Consider the following 24117-nt stretch of genomic DNA (forward strand, 5'->3'; position numbering starts at 1 on the left):
TGTGTAGACTTGTGCCCTATGAGGCTATAAGGCTTGCATCTAGTTCTGCTACATGGTTGATTTCATCTTTCGATAATGCTTCGTATATGGAAACAATGGGAAAATTTTTGGTTTCTTTGAGAAGGCGCACTGGTGAGCTAATGGATGTATCTCCCCAAAATTTGGAAGAGTGGGGCCCTCTTTGGAGAGAAGTTAACCAAAGGTTTGAAGATGAATTGACTGATGAGTGGGCTGATTTAAGAGGGCCCAAGTTTTTGGTATGGGATGGTAATCATAGGTTGAAGACATGGATGAAGAGGATAAAGGAAGGTAACTATGCATTGTCTTGCTTTCTCTTGTTTATTGTGATGATACTTCCTTCTTTGACTAATTATTTATTTTATTATTTGATGTATGTAGTTTATAATGAAGATATTTCGTGACATGTTAGAGTTCTATGTCAATTCATTCAAGTGGAGAAGAAGAAAGAAGGAGAACTATTGTTAGCATTGGATACATCAAATGCGTAAGTATACTTATCACTATTAACTTTTTCAAATGGGTTAATAGATCATCAATTGTGTGTGAATATTGCCAATAGTTTTTATTTATGTGTGAATCTCAAAATATAAAGATAATTTATGTGTGAATGTTAAGATATTTTATTTATACCAATAGGTTTCATTTACGTGTGAATGCCAATAGGTTTCATTTATTAGTTATGTGAATGTGAATAGGTTTTATTTATGTGTGAATCTTAAAATTTAAAGACAATTTTCAATGTTGTAGTGTAACAAGAGCACATGTCAAACCCAACCTAGGCCATGAAATTTTCATGTTCCAAAAGTTTGGCATCGCTGATAAACAAAGCATTTTGGAAAGGATGAGCCCTTCTCAAAGACGGTGGGCTGAAATAGAGTATGAAATTGAGGGAAAAAGTAACCATGGCAATGATCCATGGTACAAGAACCCATGTTTGCTAATATCGCTTTTGGTGTGGAAGGTAAAAAGTTTGGTATAGTATTTTAGTTTTCAGCATAACAAATTGTGGTATCTTGAATTTAACCATGATTAAGAATAGTGTATTGGTTTTTCTATTTAGGATGACTATAACTCTGCCATACTCAAAGAGGAGGCCCGCCTCAAGGAGCTTGCATTGCCAGTGGCAAATTATGAGGCAAAAAGAAAACAATTTATAAACAAAGAGCAAGATAAATTGAGGGACAAAGGATACAAGTACCTTGGAATAGCTAATCCTGCGCATGGAGAGGATTTCTTTTCTGTTTTGTTTGCATTGAATTGGGATGAAAAGAACATGATGGCTATTACCAAGGACAAATTGTATGCCATTTGTAGTGCTAATTTTGCTGCGAAGAGGTATGTTTTCCTCATGGACTAATGTTCTCTTATTTTTTGGAATTGAACATAATTTGGTTCAACAATATTGAAGTTATGTTTTGTTCAATAACCAATATATTAGAAAAAAGGAGATTTTACTTCTCATGACTGTCACAAAGGCAAAGGACTCCACTATGTCACACTTTGCGGATGCAAGGAGATTTCGTAGCTACATGAAGCAAGAGGTGTATTGGTTTCATATGATTGGAGAATGCTCCTTATTGATTAGGAGCTTACAAGTTGATGGCACTGAGATTCCAGGAGGCTTTGATGTTTTTTTAAAAGGCCAAAGACGTTTACATATTTTAAAGGCATTTGCAAATATTTTTGGTGAAATGAAGAATGTTGGAGACTCTGAGAAGGTTCCAGAGCTCACACAATCAAGCAAGAGGGTGGTATACAAGTATTTCTAGTATAAAGAAACCATATTTTCTAAATACCATATGTACAAATGTATTCTAACTTAAGAGTGCTTTTGTTGTTTGTTCTTATGTTTTTGGAAAAGATGGTTGCGTAGTCTACAGGAAAGTGGAGTGCTAGAAAGCCTCCCTCCTCTAGTGGAGGAGTGGATGGACTTGGGATGTGAAAATTGTATGTTCTCAAAAGCACTGCTTGAGAGGGGTCTGTCGAAATGGGAAATGCGTATTTGTCCATGGTGGATAGACTATCCATTGGATGACATTCCATGGCAAGAGATTGAATTAAGAGAGAGTAAGTACTTTGAGAGCCAAACATAGTAAATATGTGGTAACTCTTGCTCTTAGCTATTTGTTTTAGTAATACTTGCCTTATATGCAGGATTTTTGGAACAAAATAGAGTAATTTCTATGCACAAAGAAGAGGATGAAGGAAATGGTACTTTCTAAAAATGTATTTGTTTAACATGAAACTTATCATAACTTTTTAGACTTTTGTGTTTTCTTAACTTTGTTGTTTTTGCAAATTAGAAATGTCCAATACAATAGACATGGTCCCTCATGTTGTGGGGATAAAGGCGACTTGTGGTGGTAGCATGGCAAAGGGTATATTGGATGGAATGCAAATTTTTAGTTTGATCCAAGTGGCATTGTTTCTAATTTGCATGAATATGATATTATATTGTGTTGACTTCACACTACTTAGGTGCCATTAGCGATGCAACTATTGATACTACAATGAAGAAAAAGTCAATGGGAAAACGAAAGAATATCCCCACGATAGATGATGCATTGAAGCATAGCAAGGGTAAGCCAATTTGCATGAATGATAGAGTTTAGGATTTTCATTTGACGAGTCAATTTATTAAAGTATTATTTTGTTGTCTTTATATTGCGTAGGTAATATAAGTGAATCAAATGAGGTTGGTACAACAAAGCGAATGTCTAAACACAAAGAGAAAGTTGTTTCATTGGATGAAGAATTAGAAGGTGAACCAAGTATCATTTTTTGGATTATTAGAGTCATGTTAAAAGTAAATTTTTATATTTTTTTGAAGATAATATAAAATCTAAACATTAAACACTAAATAATTTGCTTTCCTTCCTATTTTTCTTTACAACTTTAGGCAAAAAAGATGGTTTTGACATGCATAGCATTTGGAAAGAAAAGGAAAAAAGTAAGGGTCACTTTGAGGGATCTTTGCAATATACTACACCTTCTCGGGCTATGTCGTTCATGACTCAGTCATCAGAGCCTATACAAGAGACTTGTAGACGTCCCGCTATACGCAAGACAGGTATGTAGATTTCTAGCTTTACATTCTGAGTCTTAACATTTAACCAACATCAACATTTGCAAGTAAACTTTATTTTGATGATAGGATTTCAATACCAAACTATCGTAGATGCTCTGTTGGTAGACGTGACATCGATCGACGATTTTACATTGGATGGATATATTTTATCACCATTCTCTATATACACATCTATTGTAATGGTTACTTATGCTTTGTTATTTTGTTTTCAATTTTAGCATTAAGCGCTTCATGGAGGGAAATACCATCAACTCTTACTAGTGTAATGGTGTCCCATCATATGAGGTTGCTAAGTTGTTGTTTGCAGATTTTCCTACATCTTTGCTTGTTGTTGGCCTTGAGGTAGAAGGTATATGTGCTTGCATTAGTTTAGTTTATAAACTCATGCGATATTGCATGGTCTTATACATCTTTACATTTGAAAGGGATTCCCGAATGGAATACATTTTCTAGTGCACTTGTCAAAGGTGTCATGGACCTAGCCCATAGATTCTTGGCAGATGAGGGGTTCTTGGTGACTTTGGGACTTGCACAACACTTTGGAAAAGTGTTTAGAGGAGCTCATGCCATTGGATTGAAGCTCCATCGCACATGGACTCTCGTGTGTGAGGGTGGATATAGACACCCTGATACTCGAGAGGAGGTAAGTGTGTTGAAGACAAACTTGTAACTTTTTAAAATAAAAGTTTAAGTAGCTAACAAGATGACTCTGCATTGCTAGGTCATGGACCTTACTATTGGCTTGTTTTATCGAGGGATGCATGTCCCTTCATATGATAGAGAGGCTGGCGAGAGGGTTAGCCCATACAGGTTTCCTGCCTCTCGTAGCTTCCTCTTCGAGACAGACCTCCAGGGCACATCATTTGAGCACACTTATGTGGATGGTGTAGAGGTTCGAGGGGGTGCAGAAAGATCACTAGTTTTTTATAGGTGCGTTATACACTCTTAGACTGGTTTATACTTTGCATTGAGATATGTCATGCTTTTGTTATGGATGTTACTAAATGGTTTCTTTTGTAGGTGGCTCCTTGCTACGTTCATAGAGGATCTCGACTATGTGCTGGATATTTTTTCAGGTTGTGGCGGCCTTGGTAGAGCATGCACAGAGATGCATCGTTTTTGCATGTGCCTTGAGGGTGATTTTAGACTCTACAACCAGTGCTTGGTTGATGTGGCATGCGGACCGCCATCTGTTCATCCTAGTGACGATGATGATTTCACATGATTTATAGTTGCATTATTTTTAATATGATGCCTTGTATTGGTAGTGCATGCCATGGGGCTTGATGATGCTCGGGAATTATGTATGACTCTATGGATTTTGGATCTCACTTAAATTGGGATTACTTCATAAACTTATAAAATTATGCTAAAACTTCATGCTTTAGAAGGAGTTGCATACCTATTTTTTGTTAGAGATCAAAGCATTCAATAGTTTGCGATTAGTTTGCAATTCAACATCCTAATATAATTGATCTAATTAGTTTGAAATTGCAAAATAATTAAATACAAAGCGATAACATAATCAAACAAAAAGCTCCATAAAATAACCAAAAAAATCCAACTGATGACCAAAAAGCCTCAAGAAGCACTTAAAAAGCTCCAAATGAAGAGCTTGCTAAATAATAGCACTCTACATACACATGTATCATTAATTGCTTAAGGGAAAAGAGAAAAGACTCGGAAAGGGGGATGAAACCACCTGGAATGGCCAAAGAAGCTCCTCCACAGCAAAGGCTCCCTCCTGCGACTTCATCAACCTGTATGATGCAATTACTAAAACCGAAAACCATTAAACGTACTTGCACCAAACATACATACGGCCCTCTTGGCCTAAAGAGATCAAGCATTTCATAGCAACCTAATTGGCCATCTTGGCCTAAGGCAGTCTGATCATAATATCCAAAGCAACCAACCCTCCTAGCCTAAAATAGATAGGTCATTGTAATCCATGCAATACATGGTCTCCTTGGCACATACATCACATCCTATCAAACTAACTTGGATACCAAGGATAATATAAAATATGAGGATTAGCATCATGCTACACATGCGAGTCAGTTAAAACCTTGATCTACGCCCTTTGTAGATCCACTAGCCCAAGCCTTTCTATTGATATCTCAGTAATAATGGCCATCTCTTCTTAGGTACTATGAACTGAATGAATGATATCATTAGGTTGGTATATCTCATCTTCTTGGTCATCATTCAAATGGATCGCTTGTCCCAACTTTCCAGAAACCCCTCCTATAGGGAGAATCAAGGATTTATGATTATTCAACTTTTCTCTAATTGGACCCTTACATATGTCAATGATACGATCCAAACTAGATAGAGCTTCAAGACTAGACCCATCACATAGATGCATCTCAGGGCGGTCCCTACTATCAAATGTAGCATTATGGCCTTTAGTCGCATCCTCTTCTACCTCGGAGAGGAAATAATGACCAAGCTTTATCTATGCCTTTGAGACATCCTATGAGAAAGAATTTAGGTACACACTAAAGCCTATAACACTATATTAGCGAATTTGGAAATTCTCATATAGTTTGGGAATTCCCAATATAGTTCATATTTGGTCACATAATCAAATATTTTCCCCTTACTTAAAAGTTAAGTCTACTCTAATTACTATATAGGTTTGTTTTCCAAGTCTCAATTTGAAGCATGGGTTAAGATTTCGCCACATGTCCAAATCTTTACCCCTTATTTGAAAGTGGGACTTGGGACATTCCCAAATTCTCCAATATGATGTTCCGTAATAACCATATCCTTTTTATATGACTTTAAGATCTCTTTGGGACAGATTGTCAGGACCTAAAACAGGCGCGACACTGGCTCTCTAGGGACCTCTAAGACACACAAGACACCCCACATGGCCTCGTGGCTAGGAGCATCTTAGGGACATGCTATACTAAGCTCTAATATCGATCCTACATTTGTAATAGGACACAGTCCAACACTTGCCTTCCCCTACTCCTCAGAGAGAGATCCCATACACATTGGTATAATATACCACGTACCACATACATAGGAGGCAACCTCTTGGTTGAAACACCGCGGCCCCACTATAGCTCTCCTACATCTCGGGGATTGGCCCCTTGATGTGCTACTTCAACATAGGGAACAAACACACAAGCTCCACTCTTTTGTATATCAAACGATCCAAGAGTTGATATTTCCTCACTAAACTTACCCCAAGGAACCACTCTTCTATCCTACAGCCTAGGATCCTCACACACTCCACTTTGGGCATTTATTAGGTAATCAAGTGCTATACATCTAGGTTTTATACCATGTGGCATGCAAAATGCACACGTGTATGACCATTGTGCAAAAGCATTCTATGATTAGAAATTAGCCACGTGGTGTGCAAAACAATTCTTTAATGATTTTCGATCTACTCTTTGTTGCTACATTGCTATGACTAGCACCGAGTTTCCTCATGCTACTAGTCTCCTTAAACTTAAAATTTTTATTGGCCTATATGCTATGCATAAACCAAATGAATCAGAATTTTATATATTTCAAGAAATCTCTCACTTTTACAATCTCTTTTCTCCCTAACCGGTTAGGTTTTGCCACGTTGCATAGGTTCAAGGTTCATTTGTATGTCATTTTTTCATATGGAAAGCAATAAAAACGCACTAAAACATAAAAACAAGGATGAGCTAAGGCTTAATCCTCATACCTCAACCTTGCTACACATTCATAAATATTAATCATATTTTTTCTCTAATTATTTATTGTAAAAAATCTAATTTACTTCATTTTTCTCTATTTATTTCTATTTGTTTTTTTCAAAATTTTTGAAAGAAATCAGACTTGTGAGCTCCCACTGATCAAAAGCACTCAGTCCATTTTTATATTCATTTTTACCCCATGGGAACTCAAAACACTCACAAAACCCCCCAATTTCCATGATTTCGTCAAAAACTGTACTTTGCGGGTTTTACGTGTTTTGAGAAAAAATTATTATGTCATCAAAATTTCTAGTTTTTTATTTCATTTTCAAGATAGTTCAACATATGCAATCAAGATCAATCATCAACAATCATTTGCTTCAATTATCTTTCATCAAACAAAGAAAAAGACCACTTACTCATAAAAACCCGCTTGTTCAAGGCACATATCTCGAGATTGAGAGGCCGCTAACACTTTCCTCTTGCCATGGACATACTCTCTACCCTCGATCTACATCCTCTACCACTCCATTAGCATCCTTTGCTTCAAAATCGTCATCACCCCCTCCCCCTTCTCTCTTTCATTGATGCATATGAACAGTCGCTAAGAGGGGAGAGGGGAGAGGGGAGAGGAGAGAGGAGAGAGAAATACTAGAAAATCAGATTTTTAAATCATCCATTAAAACGGGCAAGCTTATAGCCATCTCGTTCCTCTCTGCGTCTTGATCAAGAATCTCCCTTTCTTGCTCCAAACGGATGTGTATCAGACAGGCATCGGGAAAATTTGAGGAGGTGCATTGATGCTTCCCTCTCCATAAGACAATTTGTGCATTAATTTGAGGCTTCTTATTAAGCCTAAGGTTTAAAACATTAAAATAACCGGTTCAACCTTTTTGTGTTCACACTGTCCTGCAAGTGGATATTTCAGTTTTGAGGGGGCAAATAAACTCGGATTTGAGATCTTTTTGGACAGGCAACTTCGCAACATCGAAATCTATAAAGTTGGCATTTGTTGCACACTTTCCAGCTCCCAAATCTAGTAGTTGATTTACAATGACAATCCTTGTGGGGATTAAATGGGGGATAAAAGGACATCCGATCGATGAACTGAGACTTGCGTTGGATTCTAGATGTCGAAATGCATCTAGGAAAACTCCAACTCGGCCATCTGCCACCATTTGATTTTTGATGAAAATTGGCTCTTTAACTCCTCTCGAGTACTTTGCGACTCCAAAACAACGAGCTCCAATGCTTCAAGAACGGGTCCAAATCGGGTCCTAAGATCGAGCTCTCATTGTCAACCACGGGATATGGTGACTCAGCCTCTCGAATCCCACGAACAAATCTGCACATGCATAATCAGAAAGAGCATCAAGCTGATACAAAATAGATACACAACAAAACACATAACAACTCTCACCCTATGCCCTGACAAAACCAAGGCATGAAATCCACAAGGAGTAGGCCTAGCATAATCTAACAGAAAGCCCAAAGCTAATCACTAACCAACTACTCCAACATGGCCAAGCTAAAAAGAACTATCAAAGAGGTGATCCTAAGTGGTGGTCTAAACTATCTTTCTAACTGAGGACAACTCAACTAGGAGCTCCTACTAGGCGAGAACTCCTATAGCTTGATCAAGAAATATTGTCTTTTAGCGCATTATCCTTTTAGGCTTTTATTTTCCATACTCGAGCATGTAAAAAGGAGGGAGCTGAATGTAGTGACCCAAGGAGAACAGAGCATCGGCCTTAGGTCATGTCTTGGTACCCAAGAACCTACCAAGCCCTCGTAAGGCAACACTTAATCCTTTTTTGACGCTCACTTTTATTTTCGTTCCAACCTTCCTTATTTTTCTTTGCTTTTCAGCTAGTTGCTACCCCTAGGAAGATAAGACATCGGCCTCGATCGTCCCTAGGAACCTATCATGCCTTCACAAGGCAATGAACAACTGCTCAAGGATTTTTCTTTCTTTCATTTTTTATTTTTATAGAGGTTAGAAACCCTTTTTACACACTAATGTATATTTTTATTCTTTAGCTATTCAATCAAGATTTTACTCCTAGAACAGCCGCTTAACAGGTCAGCAGAACAAGATCACTAGGATTGCCATCTAAAACACATCTTTCGGTGCCTGGCAATGCCTTTGCAGAAGGCAACAATTGCTCAGACCTCCCATAGACATACCTAACCTAAACTTGGGACTTCATGCCTTGATTGCTAGTCTCCAGCAAGAAAAGAAATCCCTCACAAGTAACCAGACATATATAGTATAAAAATAAGGTACTCATAAAGGAAAGATATCACCTGGATTGGGCCACAAGAAGCACCAACGCAGGAAAGGCTCCCCCCCAGGTTCCATGTAATCTATCTAGCACAACACTAGAACAAAAAACGTTAACCGCACTTGTACTAAACAAACAAATGGCCCTCTTGGCCTAAAATGAATAGGTCATTCTAATCCATGCAATACATGGTCTTCTTGGCATATAGACCACATCCTATCAAACTAACAAAGATACCAAAGATAGCATAAAATATGAGGACTAGCCTCATGCTACTTATGCGAGTTAGTTCAAATCTTGATCTTGGGCTTTTGTAGATCCACTAGCCCAAGCCTTTCTACTGATATCTCAATAATAAGGGCCATCTCTTCTTGGGTACTATGAGTTAAATGAATGATCTCATTGGGCTCATGAATCATAGCTTTGTGCTCATTCGAACCTTCCCTGTTTGGATTTTGGCATAGGTCAATGTTGCAACCCAAACTAGGTAGAACTTCAACCCTAGGCCCATCAATAGATGCATCTTAGGCTGTGCATATTGTCAGATGTGTCATTATGGCCATTGATCTCATCCACTTGGGAAATCGTTAAGGCATATCCACATGGAATTCCTGGCCTTTCATCTGGCACACCAACCACACATTTAGAAATTTTGGGTCTCCAAACCCATCTCATATTCCTTTTCATATTCTTAGACTGCCTCATTTTGCCACATTGGTCTAATGGACTCAAAGCGGGCTTATTTCTATATAGCTAGATGGCCTCACATCCTTAGGGCTTCTACTCAGCATAGGTGGACCTTATGCATGGTACACCTTCTTCATATGAGACGTCTTCCCTTTCCTTTGTCCATTTTGCAACTGTTTAGCCATAGGAACCATGCTTTTACTAAAAGGAATAGCATCTACTCGAAAGCATGATTCATTACTAAATTGAAAAGACTTCTCATCAAGAGCCTTACTAGTAGCACAACTAGACCCCTCATAGCATGATTATCCATACTCATAGGCCCGATGGTCCTATCAATGCTGCCATTGCAATTACTTCTCATGGAACTATTGCAAGCCTTGATGGGACTTGCTAGCCGTGGAATCTTTTTATCCCCAAGAGGCATATTATCACTGTTCATAGGATTGTCACTTTATACTTGGAGATTTTGACCACCAAGATCTCCCGCTAAGGTCGTCTTGGTATTAGCGAAAGGATTTTCTCTTTGCAAAATTGGTTGGATATTTGGATGCACTTGCAACAAGCGGGGGAAACTCCAAAAGTTTTCCCAACGTCTTTGAATATACTACTCATAGTCAATTGCATGCCTCTTGGCCTCATTTAATGACTTAGGATCTTGCATCTTCACTTGGATTTTCATATTAATCTCTAAGCCACGCATAAAGAGCTCACATAGCATATCCTTAGGAAACATAGTAGCTCTTCTTGGCCAAAGTCTCAGGATATGGTCAAAGGCTCTAGCGTATTCTTTAGCAGAAGGGTAAGACTCTTGTCTTATCTGCATAAGCTACCCTAAGACCTAGGTCATAAGCAACCTCTTTTCATATTCATCTAAAAATTTATCATGCAGCTCCTCAAATGATTTAATCGACCCTCTTGGGAGGCTCCAATACCATTTTCTATCTTCTCCCTTCAGGGTACTTGAGAATACAAGCATCGGATGTATATCATCATACTCGCTTGCAAGACAAGCTAGGCCATATTCTTTTAAGTACAACATCGGGTCCTCATTTACCAACCCATGAAACACTTAGAGATCCCTATAAGGAGGAGGGCATTTAGTCCTCTTTCTTGGGATCAACACTGGGTCATTATAATCTTCATATTAGTCATGATCTAGTTTCAACCCTTTAGGGTCTCTGACCTCTTCTGTTTCCACCTCTACTGGTGTAGGAAGGTTAATACTATCCTTAACGGCCCTTTTTGCCAACTGATAAAGTGGTCTAGAGAGGCCTATAGCTCTTAGCATGTCATTCTGATCCACCACCACGTACTCCGAAAGAGGTTCATAGCTTTCTAATCGATAGGGTACTATCGGAGGTTTATAAATGCCTTGGCAGAAAGAACGTTGCCATTAACGAATTTATTATCCTTTAGCTAATATCAAGATAAGTGCTTAAAAATAGCTAAAAATTACGAATATCAAGGGAAAAATATACAACGTCGAAGGCTGCGGCTCGAGTTGGGACGATTTTAAGCGTCAAAGTGCTTTAAAGGCACCCGAGCGACACTTGTTGATTTTTGATAATTTTTCAGAGTGCCGTGTGGGTTGTAAGGAGTTGTCGGCCAATGCGGGATGTCAAGCTGGACGCCCAAGATTTTTTAGAGCTCTATTCGGAGTCCGGACGGGGAAATGGCCAAGGAAATGGTCAAGATGCGAAGAGGTGGACAAAACTTTGGTCAAATGGGCAAGTGACCTTTGGGAGCCCAAAATTTTAATGTAGCATGAAACTTTCATGAAAAGGAAGAAGCAAAACATGGAGAGAGGAGGCGCCGGGATGCGCCGAAAAATGCGCCTCCTCCTCTCTCATCATGGCATGCAGGTTACAAACAACCCCCCCCAAATGATCATTGGCAGTGATTCCCCTCTATATGCTGACTCTATCGCTGTGCTTCGCCTGTCAAATGGTGGCCTCAATGGAGATCTCTGATTTCAGTCTTTCTCTCTCCTCCCTCTTGTTGAGATATCGAGCTCCACTCGTGATACGCCAGAGTGACCATTGTGTATTTATGTCACCGACTTGTCAGTTGCAGACGCGGTTGGTACACCGCCCATGAATAATAGCTAGACGACAGCTATCCTTATCTACTCTAGTTCGTGGCTCAGTTAGTATGCCACCTTAGTTAGTTGTCTTTGGTTTGAGACCCATATATAGGGTTCTTCTATTTCTTTGTATTAGAGTTCTTTTGGCTTACACAACTAAGAAGAGGAAAACTGTTTTCAGCCTCCACCCTTGTGTGTATTCCCCCATTGTGTAAGCAAGAAAGCTACAAGTGAGACTCCTTCCTTCTCTCCCACAATCTTGACATGGTATCAGAGCCTTGTTCGTGGTAAGGAGCTCAAGAAAGCAAGCCAAGCTCGCGGTGTTCTGGTAAGAGGAGCAGTGTTGCTTTCATTTTCTGTTTTGGGAGCAGATCTCTGCAGGTAGCACAGCCGGAAAGTGCAGGAGTGCATTGTCTCAGGTTGAGACGCCCTTCGCGGTGAAGCAAGAGGGCAGTATATGCTACGGGTAAGGGCTTTAGCCCTTGGCGACCCTGTTTTTTTGATTTGAGGCCATTTCGGGGCCTGTTTTGGAGGCGGAAGTTTTCTGCACGCACTCAGAAAAAGGCCCAGTTTTATGGTGTGCGACCACTGTTCTACGTTCTACAGGTCGGTGAAAAGTTACCATAGAAATTGCATCGTATGCTTATGTGCAGAGACATTGGGAGTTTCAGAATCATCCTTGGTTCCTGTTTATGCAAAATCGTCACTAGGAAGTGACTGTGTAGTCAAATACCACTTTCGCCAGTTTTGCAGATTTGCCCTTGTGAGGGTGAAGCTGTGTTTTTTGTAGTGACAGAATTTTTTGCAGTGTTCTGTAATGGCGTCTGATTCTCTCTCACAGATTGTCACTGAAAAGCTTGACAAGAACAACTTCCAAGCATGGAAGTTTAGAATGACGAATTTCCTTATGGGAAAAGGATATTGGGAATTTGTTGTAGGAAATGAAGAAGAACCAGTTCTTCCTGATGTTCCCAATCAACAGCAAATGCAGGCATTTAAAGCATGGCATGAGAGAGCCAGGAAAGTTATGTACTGGCTGTCTATCAGTATTTCAGACTCTATGATTGTGCATATTCAGGATGCAAGTACGCCAAAGGAGGCATGGGATACTTTGTCAAAAATATATAGCACAAATACTCAAGCCAGGAAAATGCAGCTCAAGCAAGAGTTGCATAATGTGCAAAGAGAAAATATGAGCATCAATGACTACCACATGAAGGTGAAGAAGATTGCAGATGCACTTGCTTCCATTGGGTCGCCAGTGGAAGATGATGACTTAGTTTCTGTGACCTTGAATGGTCTAGGAAAGGATTATGCGCAGTTTTGGACATCCATTTCTGTCCGTGAAAGATTTCCTGATTTTGAGGAGTTGATTGCTCTTCTAATTTCTGAGGAGCAGAGAAATGGTGGTGCATCTTCTTCAGGAGGAACTTCAAAAGAAGCTGTCTTCTACTCAAATGCTGGAAGAGGTAGAGGCAGAGGTAGAGGAGGCCGATTTGGAGGCCGTGGTAGAAATCAGAATATGCAGCAAACTCAAGAAAACCAGTCCTATGGAGGAGGACGTGGTAACTCTAGAGGCAGGGGGAGCCAAAGAGGTCGTGGTGGATGGCAAAGAGGCCAAAATACAAACAGCAATGTTGAATGCTACTACTGTGGTAAAATGGGTCATATGGCTAAAGACTGCTATAAAAAGCAGAATGACATCATGAATGGAAAACTGCAACAAGGGAATTATGCATCTTCTAGTAGACAGGGTGATGACAGAAATGAGCATTTGTTTATGGTGCAGCACATGAACAATTCTGTGACAAGTGCAGAAGAAAGCAATGATGTATGGTATGTTGACTCAGGTGCATCAAACCACATGACAGGTCATGCAGAATGGATGGAGGATGCAAGGAAAATGGAAAAACCAGGATTTGTGGAGACTGGTGATGATACTGCACATCCTATTGTGCAGATTGGAAAAATTCCTTTGTCTATGCAGGATGGGAAAAAGAAATATCTGTCTGATGTATTTCATGTCCCGAATATCACCAAGAATCTGGTTTCTGTTGGTCAAATGGTTGAGCAGGGCTTGCAGGTCAGATTTAATCCTCATGGATGCTTTGTTGAGGATATGAAAAATAAAGGTCGCTTGATAGCAAAAGGAAAGAAGAAGGGCAGAATGTTTACGTTGGATGCAGACATGTCTGAGTTGAGTGCAGCAATGTTTGCACATGGGACCGGTGTAGTTGCAGATATTGATATCTGGCATAAACGCATTGGTCATGTTAATGTACAGCGACTTAAATCAATGCAGGCCCAAAATATTGTTGCAGGTTTGCCTAAATTCAAGGTTGCAGAAATGCATAAGGTATGTGAAGCCTGTCAATTTGGAAAACAGGCAAGGAAACCATTTCCTAGACATGTTCAAGAGAGTAAGAAGCCATTGGAATTAATCCACTCTGATGTGTGGACTACTAAATCTGCATCTCTTGGAGGCTGTCATTATTTTGTCTCTTTTATTGATGACTATAGCAGAAAAGTTTGGGTGTATTTTATGAAAAAGAAAAGTGAAGTTTTTGGGCATTTCAAAACTCTTAAAGCTATGGCTGAAAAAGAAACAGGTCTGCAAATAAAATGCCTAAGGTCAGATGGAGGGGGAGAGTACCTCTCAAATGAGTTTGCAAGGTTCCTGCAGGAGCATGGCATAAAGCAGCAATATTCATGCAGTCATACCCCACAACAAAATGGAATTGCAGAAAGGAAAAATAGGCATATTGGAGAGGTATCTCGTGCCATGCTCAATGAAAAAGACCTGCCAGATTTTTATTGGGCCGAAGCAGTTGCTACAGCAGTCTACATAATGAACAGGACTCCCACTGCAGCAATACATGGGATGACTCCAGAGGAGAGGTATACTGGTAGGAAACCAGATATTTCTCATTTGAAAATTTTTGGTTGCATTGCCTATGTACATGTGCCAGATGAGTTGAGATCCAAGTTGGATCCAAAAGCTGAGAAGTGCATCTTTATTGGTTACTCTCTGCAGCAAAAAGGGTATAGATGCTATAACCCTTCTACTCGTAAGTTTACAGTGAGCAGAGATGTTGTTTTTGATGAGAGGAGTAGCTGGTATAAACCAGTAAATGTGATTGATGATGTAGATGCACAAAATGGTAATGCTGCACAGAATTCACAGTAGCAGTCACAAAATATTAGTGGACCTGGAGCATCCTCTAGCAGTGGTTCACATTCTTCGCCATGGACAGGCAGATTGAGATCAGGAGAATCTTCTCAAAGCAATACAGATAGTGGTATGCAGGTATCACGAAAAGGAAAAGAGAAGGTTGATCAGCCCATGTTTGATGTGAATGCAGGTCACTCTTATGTGGATGGTGAATCCAGTGGTTCAGAACAGAGCATTGATGATGAGTTGGGTATTCCTTCTATTGTTACACCTGGAGTAAGGAAGACCAGGGATGTTTTGAGAGCACCTGGGAGTGAACCTACTTTGCGCAGGTCTACGAGAGCTAGGTATCCTGTGGATAGGCTGAAATATGATGGATTTACAGCCATTCACTATGCATATATGGTCAAAGTGATACAGGAACCAGAACCCACTTCTTTTGAGCAAGCCATGGGAAAAGAAAAATGGGAGAAAGCCATGGATGAAGAAATGGATGCCTTGGAAGAAAATGCTACATGGAAATTGGTACCTTTGCCTAAAGGTAAGAATGCAATTGGCTGTAAGTGGGTTTATAAGGTGAAGCACAATGCAGATGGTTCTGTGAACAGATACAAGGCAAGATTAGTAGTCAAGGGGTATGCACAAACATATGACATTGACTATGAAGAAACATTCAGTCCGGTTGCAAGGATGGCAACCGTAAGAGCAGTCATTGCTATGGCTGCATCAAAGGGATGGTCTTTACATCAGATGGATGTAAAGAATGCCTTCTTGCATGGTGATTTGCAAGAAGAGGTCTATATGGAGCAGCCACCAGGTTATGTACATGCTGTTCATCCTGAGTTTGTTTGCAGGTTGAAGAAAGCTTTGTATGGCTTGAAGCAAGCACCTAGAGCATGGTCTGACAAGATAGGACAGTATCTTGTCACTATTGGCTTTCAGATTTCCAAGGCAGATTTCTCACTTTATGTGAGAAAAACAGAGAAAGGTATTATGTTGCTTGTCATTTATGTTGATGATTTGATTATGACAGGTGACAGTGATGAAGATATCCTTCATGTGAAAATGCTATTGAAGCAGAAGTTTGAGATGAAGGATTTGGGAGAGCTGCGCTATTTCTTGGGCATTGAGGTGATTAGATCACCAAGTGGGATACAGCTCTTGCAGAGGCAGTATGGATTGGACATGCTGTCCAAATATGGGATGACAGGCTGTATGCCTATTTCAGTTCCTTTGGAGCAAAATGTGAAGTTGAGCGCAGATGCAGGTGAGCTTCTGGAAGACCCTACTATGTACAGACGCATAGTAGGAAGCTTGATTTATATGACTATTACCAGGCCAGATTTGAGCTATGCTGTTGGATTGGTAAGTCAGTTTATGCAGGCTCCAAGGAAATCGCATTTGGATGCGGCTAGACGCATACTCAGGTATGTGAAGTCCACATTGCAGTATGGACTATTTTATGAGACTGGGGTTCAGATACAGTTGCATGGATACACTGATGCTGATTGGGCTGGTAGCATTTCTGATAGACGATCTACCAGTGGATATGTGTTCTCTTTTGGGGGTGCTGCAGTCACTTGGAGCAGCAAGAAACAGCCTACAGTTGCCTTGTCGAGCACAGAGGCCGAGTACAGGGGTGCAGCAATGGCTGCATGTGAGGTAGCTTGGTTGCATAAGCTACTTTATGATATGCATCAGCCTACAGATGGGCCAGTTGTCATTTATTGTGACAACATGAGTAGTATACACTTGGCAAATAACCCAGTCTATCATGCTAGAACAAAGCACATTGAGGTGCATTATCACTATGTGTGAGAGAGGGTTTTACTAGGTCTTATTGATCTAGCTTATGCCAGCACAGAGGATCAGGTAGCTGACATATTTACGAAGGCATTGGGCGCAGAGAAGCTGCGCAAGTTCAGAGACCTGCTTGGTGTGTAGGAATTGGGATTGAGCTCGAGGGGGAGTGTTGAGATATCGAGCTCCACTCGTGATACGCCAGGGTGACCGTTGCGTATTTATGTCACCGACTTGTCAGTTGCAGACGCGGTTGGTACACCGCCCATGAATAATAGCTAGACGACAGCTATCCTTATCTACTCTAGTTCGTGGCTCAGTTAGTATGCCACCTTAGTTAGTTGTCTTTGGTTTGAGACCCATATATAGGGTTCTTCTATTTCTTTGTATTAGAGTTCTTTTGGCTTACACAACTAAGAAGAGGAAAACTGTTTTCAGCCTCCACCCTTGTGTGTATTCCCCCATTGTGCAAGCAAGAAAGCTACAAGTGAGACTCCTTCCTTCTCTCCCACAATCTTGACACCTCTCTCTCCCTTAAGGGGCTGTTCTTGTGTGGAAGAAGACAATGAAGAATGATGGAGAAAAGCTTGTCCGGATGAGACCGGATTGCTTCCGGGTGGATGAAGACATAAAGAGTGCTATTCTTGAAAATGTTGGACATTGAATGAGGGCTGACACGCAGTCCCATAGTAAAACCGAGATCTCGAGACACAAATCCTAAGCGGTAATTCAATTTTTATGAAGAAAAAATGAGTTTTTATGCTATTTGGGTGATGAAATATTGTTCCCATGGGCTGATTATGCATTATGTTGTTGTTTGCTATGAGTTTGATCAGTTTATGCTTAGAAAATCAGAAAACCATAAGTGTTATGACTGAAATTAATGGTATAAAACCCGTAAAACACGCGTTTAAGAGGCAAAATGGGATTTTTTTGCAAAATATAGGGGAAACATGAGATATAACATCAATAAAACCTAAAATTTTGCTATCAAAGAACCTAAGGGCCATAGCCCATAATCAATCTCGATTTCTAGTCATTTTTATTGGAGATAATAGAGGAAAAATACCAAAAAATGGTGGAAAATGGGTATAAAATGGGAGAAAATTAGAAAACGATAAAAGGAAAATTCCAGAAAATTACATAAGTGTTTGTGCAATGTATAATGAAGGTAGAGCACGATGTTAGCCTTGATTTACCCTCATTTCTATGTTTTTGTCCGTATTTATTGCTTTCTCTACAAAGAAATACACATAAAACGACTCTTACACCTATCAACGATTGCAAAACATTAAACGGTAGGGTGAGAGGGGAGTTTGAGCATCAAAGTACAATCCTAAATCTGATTTATGTGTTGCATCATGGCTATAGGATGTTGTTTTAAAATAAAGGAAAAGGCAGCATGAGCATAAGGCTCGGTGTCTCTCCTCGTTTCAACACATAAACATTAGCATGGAAATCATGTAAAGATTGGCTTCGCACGATGCACAATGCTGCTTTTCTATTGTTTGTGCACTAAACCATTCACATTATGCATATGCATGGTTCATGGTATCGAAGGAAAATCTCCTGGACTGCATAGCAATTGTTTGCTTAGGACTTTGACCCACGATTGAGAGTGTGAGGTTATCCCTTGCCGTAGGGTAGAGGGCCGGTTTCCTAATGGACTATGAAGTGAGGAAGCATGGTATATCTCCTGGAAATATGAGAAATATAAAAGAGAGGAGTTTGTGCTCGTTTGTGTTATATGTTTAGCAGCGCATCAAAGGGCCAATCCCTGAGATGTAGGAGAGCTGCAGTGGGGCTCCGACTATTAGTCGGTGGAGTGCCTCCTATATGTGTGTGACGAGGCATTATGCCTAAGTACTTTGGGATCTCCCTCTGAGGAGTTTTAGGGAAATGTTGGACTATAAACTATAAACACAGGAATTAAGCTTTAGGGCAGTTTGTCCTTCAGCATTAGATTGACGCTCCTGGTCTGCAAGACCGTGAGGGTGTTTGTGTGTCATGAGCATGAGGTCCGGCTAGTGCTATAGCCAGTGCCGGCCCATTTCAGGTCCCATTAAATCCTTAGGGTAAAACCATAGATCATTATTGTATGGGCGACTAATTAACCCTAACATTCCGTGAATGTGGGTAGGACCTTTGGGTTTGCAAGTCTTGACTTGGCATCCCAAGTGTGATACTAGGCAGAATTTTTAGCATACTAAACCCTAGCTAGCACTTTGAGGTGTTCGTTGTACTAACTACTTATGCTTTTAAGAATCCCATGTGGGTTATGTCATTACAAGTGATTTAGCTAAATCGGTCTACTTGTCTTGCGCAAGAAATGATCTTTTCTTAGAGATGCTAAATTTGTTCTAAAGGTGTAAATAGTTGCAAGACATCACATTACGTGCAAATATGCAATTCATTACTTCTATGCAACAATAAGGTTTGCAATGACCATTTCTTTTCCTTGCTAAAATCATGATGATTGACAATTTGGGGAATAACTTGCATAAAACCTACATAGATTTACATCAAGAGCTATGCCTACAACCTTTCGTTTAATGCAATTGAATTTCAGGCTTTAATATGACATGCAATCTTTTCTAGATACAACTTCGATAAAGGAAGTTCATGCATGACGAATATGTGACATGCAACCTTTTCTAGATACAACTTCGATAAATGAAGTTCATGCATGACGAATGTCATAAGACTATTGTTAACTTAATCCATTCAGCGGCACTCAACCCAACTTAAAAATGCAAGCATCTTCGCATGCAACGGGCAAGTTCATGGTTTCATTTCCATGCAATGCAACTACTTGGACAACATCCACTGGATGACAACGATTATCTCATACGAATCCACAAGTAGAAAATTACTATCTAAATGCCTTATGCGCTTTTCTTTTCTGCGGCCAATCAAAGATGAAATTAAACAATTTCATCTTTTTAAACCTACGCAATATGCGCTTAGGATTTGCAACTTGGAAATGCAAGCAAACCCAAATGCACGACATGCACTAACTCTTGTAAATCGTCCAAGGAGATAAATTTCCCAAATGTATTTTAACTTGACTACATGAATTAGAGACATGCGTAAATGCATTCTTCCCATGAAAATTAAATGTGCCTAATGCATTCCTTTTTATGCAGAATTTATCTTTTAAGAACCTGGGCATGAGGACTCGTAGTGATGTCCATGTGTAAACTTGGGTTGGAGGCTCCCGCATGAGTGCCTTGCGTCTTTTGTTTGGGGGCCATCGATGACGTGGACTCTTGACTCTGCAAACTCGTCCTTGCCCTTTTTTGATCTTCGAACTTCCTCCAGCCTTTGGCAATTCAGTCTCTAAATCTGCCTACTCCCTCTCGTGCAGGAATTTCATTTACAAGGCGCGGTTTTAAGGATCCCAGGGAAGGCTGTGTGCACAAGTCTTATGGAAGCTTTGCTTTAGAAGCTTCTATACTTCTGTCTTAGACAGGAAACGTGGAAGAAGGAATGGTGATGATGGAGAGGGTGAAGAAAAGGACGATGGTGATGATTTTGATGATGGAGATGGTGATCGTGGAGATGAAGGCGGCAGCCTGGCGGGCTGCGTGGCGCAGTAGGGCGGCGATGGCGGGTTGCAGCATGGCGTCCAAATCCTCCTTCTCTCCCTTCGTGCCTCCCCCCCATGCTTAAGGGGGAGGTTATATAGCCTTTAAGGGGGGGATAGCCACCCCCGTGGCATACTTGCATGACTTCTCCCTCCCCCATGCGCTCCACCTCTTAAGGACTACTCACCCTCCCTCTCACACTCCTCTCCCCTACGATGCATCGGCTGAGGGGAGGGGTAATTAATAAAAAAATTTGCACTAAAGTTATCCATTGACCGCTTTTTCCCCGTGAAGGGTATTCCCGTGCGGCTTGCGGGATTTAGCCTTGGCCTTATTTGCACAACACGGTTGGGGTTTATTAATGCGTGCACGGGGTAAGCATTTAACTGTCAACTTTTTACGATATGGAAGATTACTTGGGGGTGCCTTATTACGCGGGGTTGAAGGTCGACTTAATATTTCGAGTGGAAATATTACATTCTCTTCCCCTTAGAGGAATCGAGATGTCCTCATCTCGAGAAGAACTGGGGGTATTGTTGGTTGAGAGTACTTTCATCCATCCAAGTGGCATCCTCTTTGGGATAATCTTTCCACTGGATGAGGTATTCTCTCAAGGTTCTGGATCTCAAATGCCTCTCCCAAACATCTAAGATCCTGTCAGGCAAGGACTCCTTGGCTAGGCATTACAACTTGTTGATCGTCAAGCACGTGATTAGGGTTAGGTACATACTTCCTCAGTAGACTGATATGGAATACATTATGAACTTTTAGGTTCTCAGGGAGTTGAAGTATGTAAGCATTAGGCCCTAGGCACTTGAGGATCTTGTAGGGTCCACAATACCTTGGACTTAGCTTCTTGCATTCACCCAAGAATAGGGAACTCTTCTTTGGATGTACGCGAATGAAGACCATGTCTCCTTTAGCGTTGAAGTATCTATCTTGACGTTTTAGGTCCGCGCAAGCCTTTTGTCTATCCTTGCCGGCTTGGATGTCCTGTCTTATTGACTTGATTTGGTCATCCATATCTTACAGCATTTGTCTTGAAGCTTCAACCCTTACCGTTGGATCCGAAAAGCTTAAAGGACTTCAACAGTCGTGCCCATACAATGCTTGAAAAGGGGTCATCTGAATGCTTTGTTGGTAGGAAGCATTGTAGGCAAACTTAACCAGTGGTGGCAAATATTGAATCCACTTTTTGGGCTCGCGACAGCAATGTGCCCTTAGCATATCCTCAATGACTTGGTTGACTCGCTCCGTTTGACCATCGGTTTGGGGATGGTAGGCTGTACTAAAACAGAGTTGAGTCCCAATGGCTTCCAAGATAGCCCTCTAGAAATGTGATGTGAAGAGAGAGTCACGATCACTAATGATTCTTCTGGGTAACCCATGCAGTTTGAATATCTCCTTGATGAACAACCTTGCAATGTCTAAGGCTTTCTAGTTTGTCTTAACAGGAATAAGGTGTGCAACCTCGGTGAGCATATCAACCACAACCATAATGGAGTTGTATTCTCCCTGAACTTGGGGCAGGCCAACAACAAAATCCATACTAATGAATTCCCATTTCATTTGGGGAATGTCAAGTGGTTGCAACTTCCCTGGCATTTTGACATGTTCGGCCTTAATACGTTGACAAGACAAACATTCAGTGATATATTTGAGAATGTCACCTTTAAGCCTTTCCCAATAATAGCTCTTTCTAACTACATTGAGGGTCTTAGCATAGCTAGGATGTCCTGAAAAAGGGGAGTCATGAGCTTCCCAAAGTATCTTCTGTTTAAGTGACTGGCTTGCCGATATACACAATCTTGTTCTATAGTAGACAAGTCCACTATTGATAGAGAATTCTAGATACTTTGCTTGTAGCTTCGGGTCTTGATCCTTGATAGAGATCTCCCTTAGCATCTTCTGATAGGTTGGATCATGGCATGCCTCTTCTTTAGCTAGCTCAAGTATTGGGTTGTTTGGCATGAGTACCTTTGTGGCTAGAGATCTAGCTGTTGATGAATCTTGCAAGATCAGAGAATTCAGAAATGCCCTGCGACGACCGAGTACATCGGCAACTACATTCTCCTTTCTAGGCCGGTATTTGATTTCAAAATCATACTCCTCCAGCACTTCAATCCATCGATGTTGCCTCATGTTGAGCTCATTTTGGGTAAAGATCCATTTGAGACTTTTATGATCCGTCACTAGGGTAAACTTATTACCCAGCAAGTAGTGTCTCCAAAGCTTGAGAGCATGGATGACAGCTAACAGTTCTAGATCGTGGGTAGCATAATTCCTCTCATGGCTCTTCATTTTCCTTGAAGAGTATGTTGTAGGATGACCTTCTTGCATAAGCACACATCCTAAGGCAATTGTGCTAGCATCAGTTATTACTTCAAACTCCTTACCAAGGTCCGGAAGTTTCAAGATAGGTGATGATACCAAGCTTTGCTTTAGTTTGTCAAAGCTAGATTGTTCAGCAGTTGACCATACAATCGATGTTTGCTTCTTCAGTAGATCCGTCAGAGGTGCTACAATCAGGGCATAGTTTTTGATAAAGACCCTGTACTGTCCTATCAATCCAAGAAAACTACGTATTTCTTTGATAGTTGTTGGCGTTGGCCACTCCAGAATCTGTCGCTTGAAGAATGCACACTTCTTCTTTTTAGCATAAAGCTTGTATGCCCTCATTGTTTCAAGGACGATGCGAAGCTGGGGTTCATGATCTTCTTCCTGTTTGGAGTAGACTAAGGTGTCGTCGAAGAAGACGAGTACGAAGTCATCAAGATATGGCCTAAAGATATCCTGCATTAACCTGTTGAAGGTAGCAGGTGCATTTGTTAGCCCGAATGACATGACTAGGAAAAAGTGTCCATATATTGTGTTGAATGCCATCTTTGGGATATCCTCTTCCTTGATCCTTATCTGATAATATCCAGAGACCTGAGATCAATCTTGGAGAAGATCTTTGCACCTTGAAGACGGTCAAGAAGTTCATCTATTCTTAGAATGGGATATTTGTTCTTAATGGTTGATTGATTCAACCCTTTGTAATCAATACATAACCAAAGCGTTCCATCCTTCTTCTTCTGGAACAGTACTGGAGCTCCCCATGGCGAACTGCTAGGATGGATGTAACCTTGTTCTAATAGTTGCTTGAGTTGCTCCTTCAGCTCAATCACTTCCGGGATGGACATTCTATATGGTCTCTTTGCAATTGGCGCAGCTCCTGGAGCTAGCTTGATTTCATGATCAACTTCCCTTTGATGCGGAAGTTCTGTCAGCTCTTCAGGAAATACATCTGCGTACTCCTTTAGCCACGAAGGTTCTTCACTAGACTCCTGATTCTGATCTAGCTTATTTAGCTTAATCAAATAGACAGGTAGCCCCTTTCTAACTCCTTTTATTATCCGAGATGCTTTGGCTAGTTGAATTTTTTGGCTTCCTAGCCTCTCCTTGAGTTGTGACCAATTCCCCCTTCAGAGTTTCGAAAGGAAACTTGGCCCTTTCCACAGTGAATGTGGGCATCATTAGGTTTAAGCCAATCCATTCCGAGCAAACACTCATGGATACCTAGGTTCATAACCCTGAATTTGATCGAAGTCGACTTTCCTCCCAGTAGGAATTCCACCTTAGCAGTTTGCCTGGTACAAGTGACCTCACGACCATTTGCTAATTCCATAAGCAAGGTGGGTGCATCTTTTGTGTCTATTCCTAATC

General features: G+C 40.7%; 1 protein-coding gene across 1 annotated transcript; it reads left to right on the top strand.

Annotated features, from left to right (window-relative positions):
- The first annotated feature begins 3581 nt into the window (after positions 1–3581).
- Positions 3582–20421, top strand: LOC148018833 (uncharacterized). Its single transcript, XM_087701264.1, has 4 exons — positions 3582–3752; positions 3831–4039; positions 4130–4245; positions 20291–20421. Exons 1-4 carry the CDS (start codon positions 3582–3584, stop codon positions 20419–20421), a joined length of 627 nt encoding a protein of 208 aa, XP_087557390.1.
- Positions 20422–24117: the final 3696 nt, after the last annotated feature.

This window comes from Lygodium microphyllum, chromosome 20 (assembly GCF_053477565.2).
Source record: "Lygodium microphyllum isolate KBCC chromosome 20, Lygodium_microphyllum_v1.1.10, whole genome shotgun sequence".
NCBI classification, from domain to species: domain Eukaryota; kingdom Viridiplantae; phylum Streptophyta; class Polypodiopsida; order Schizaeales; family Lygodiaceae; genus Lygodium; species Lygodium microphyllum.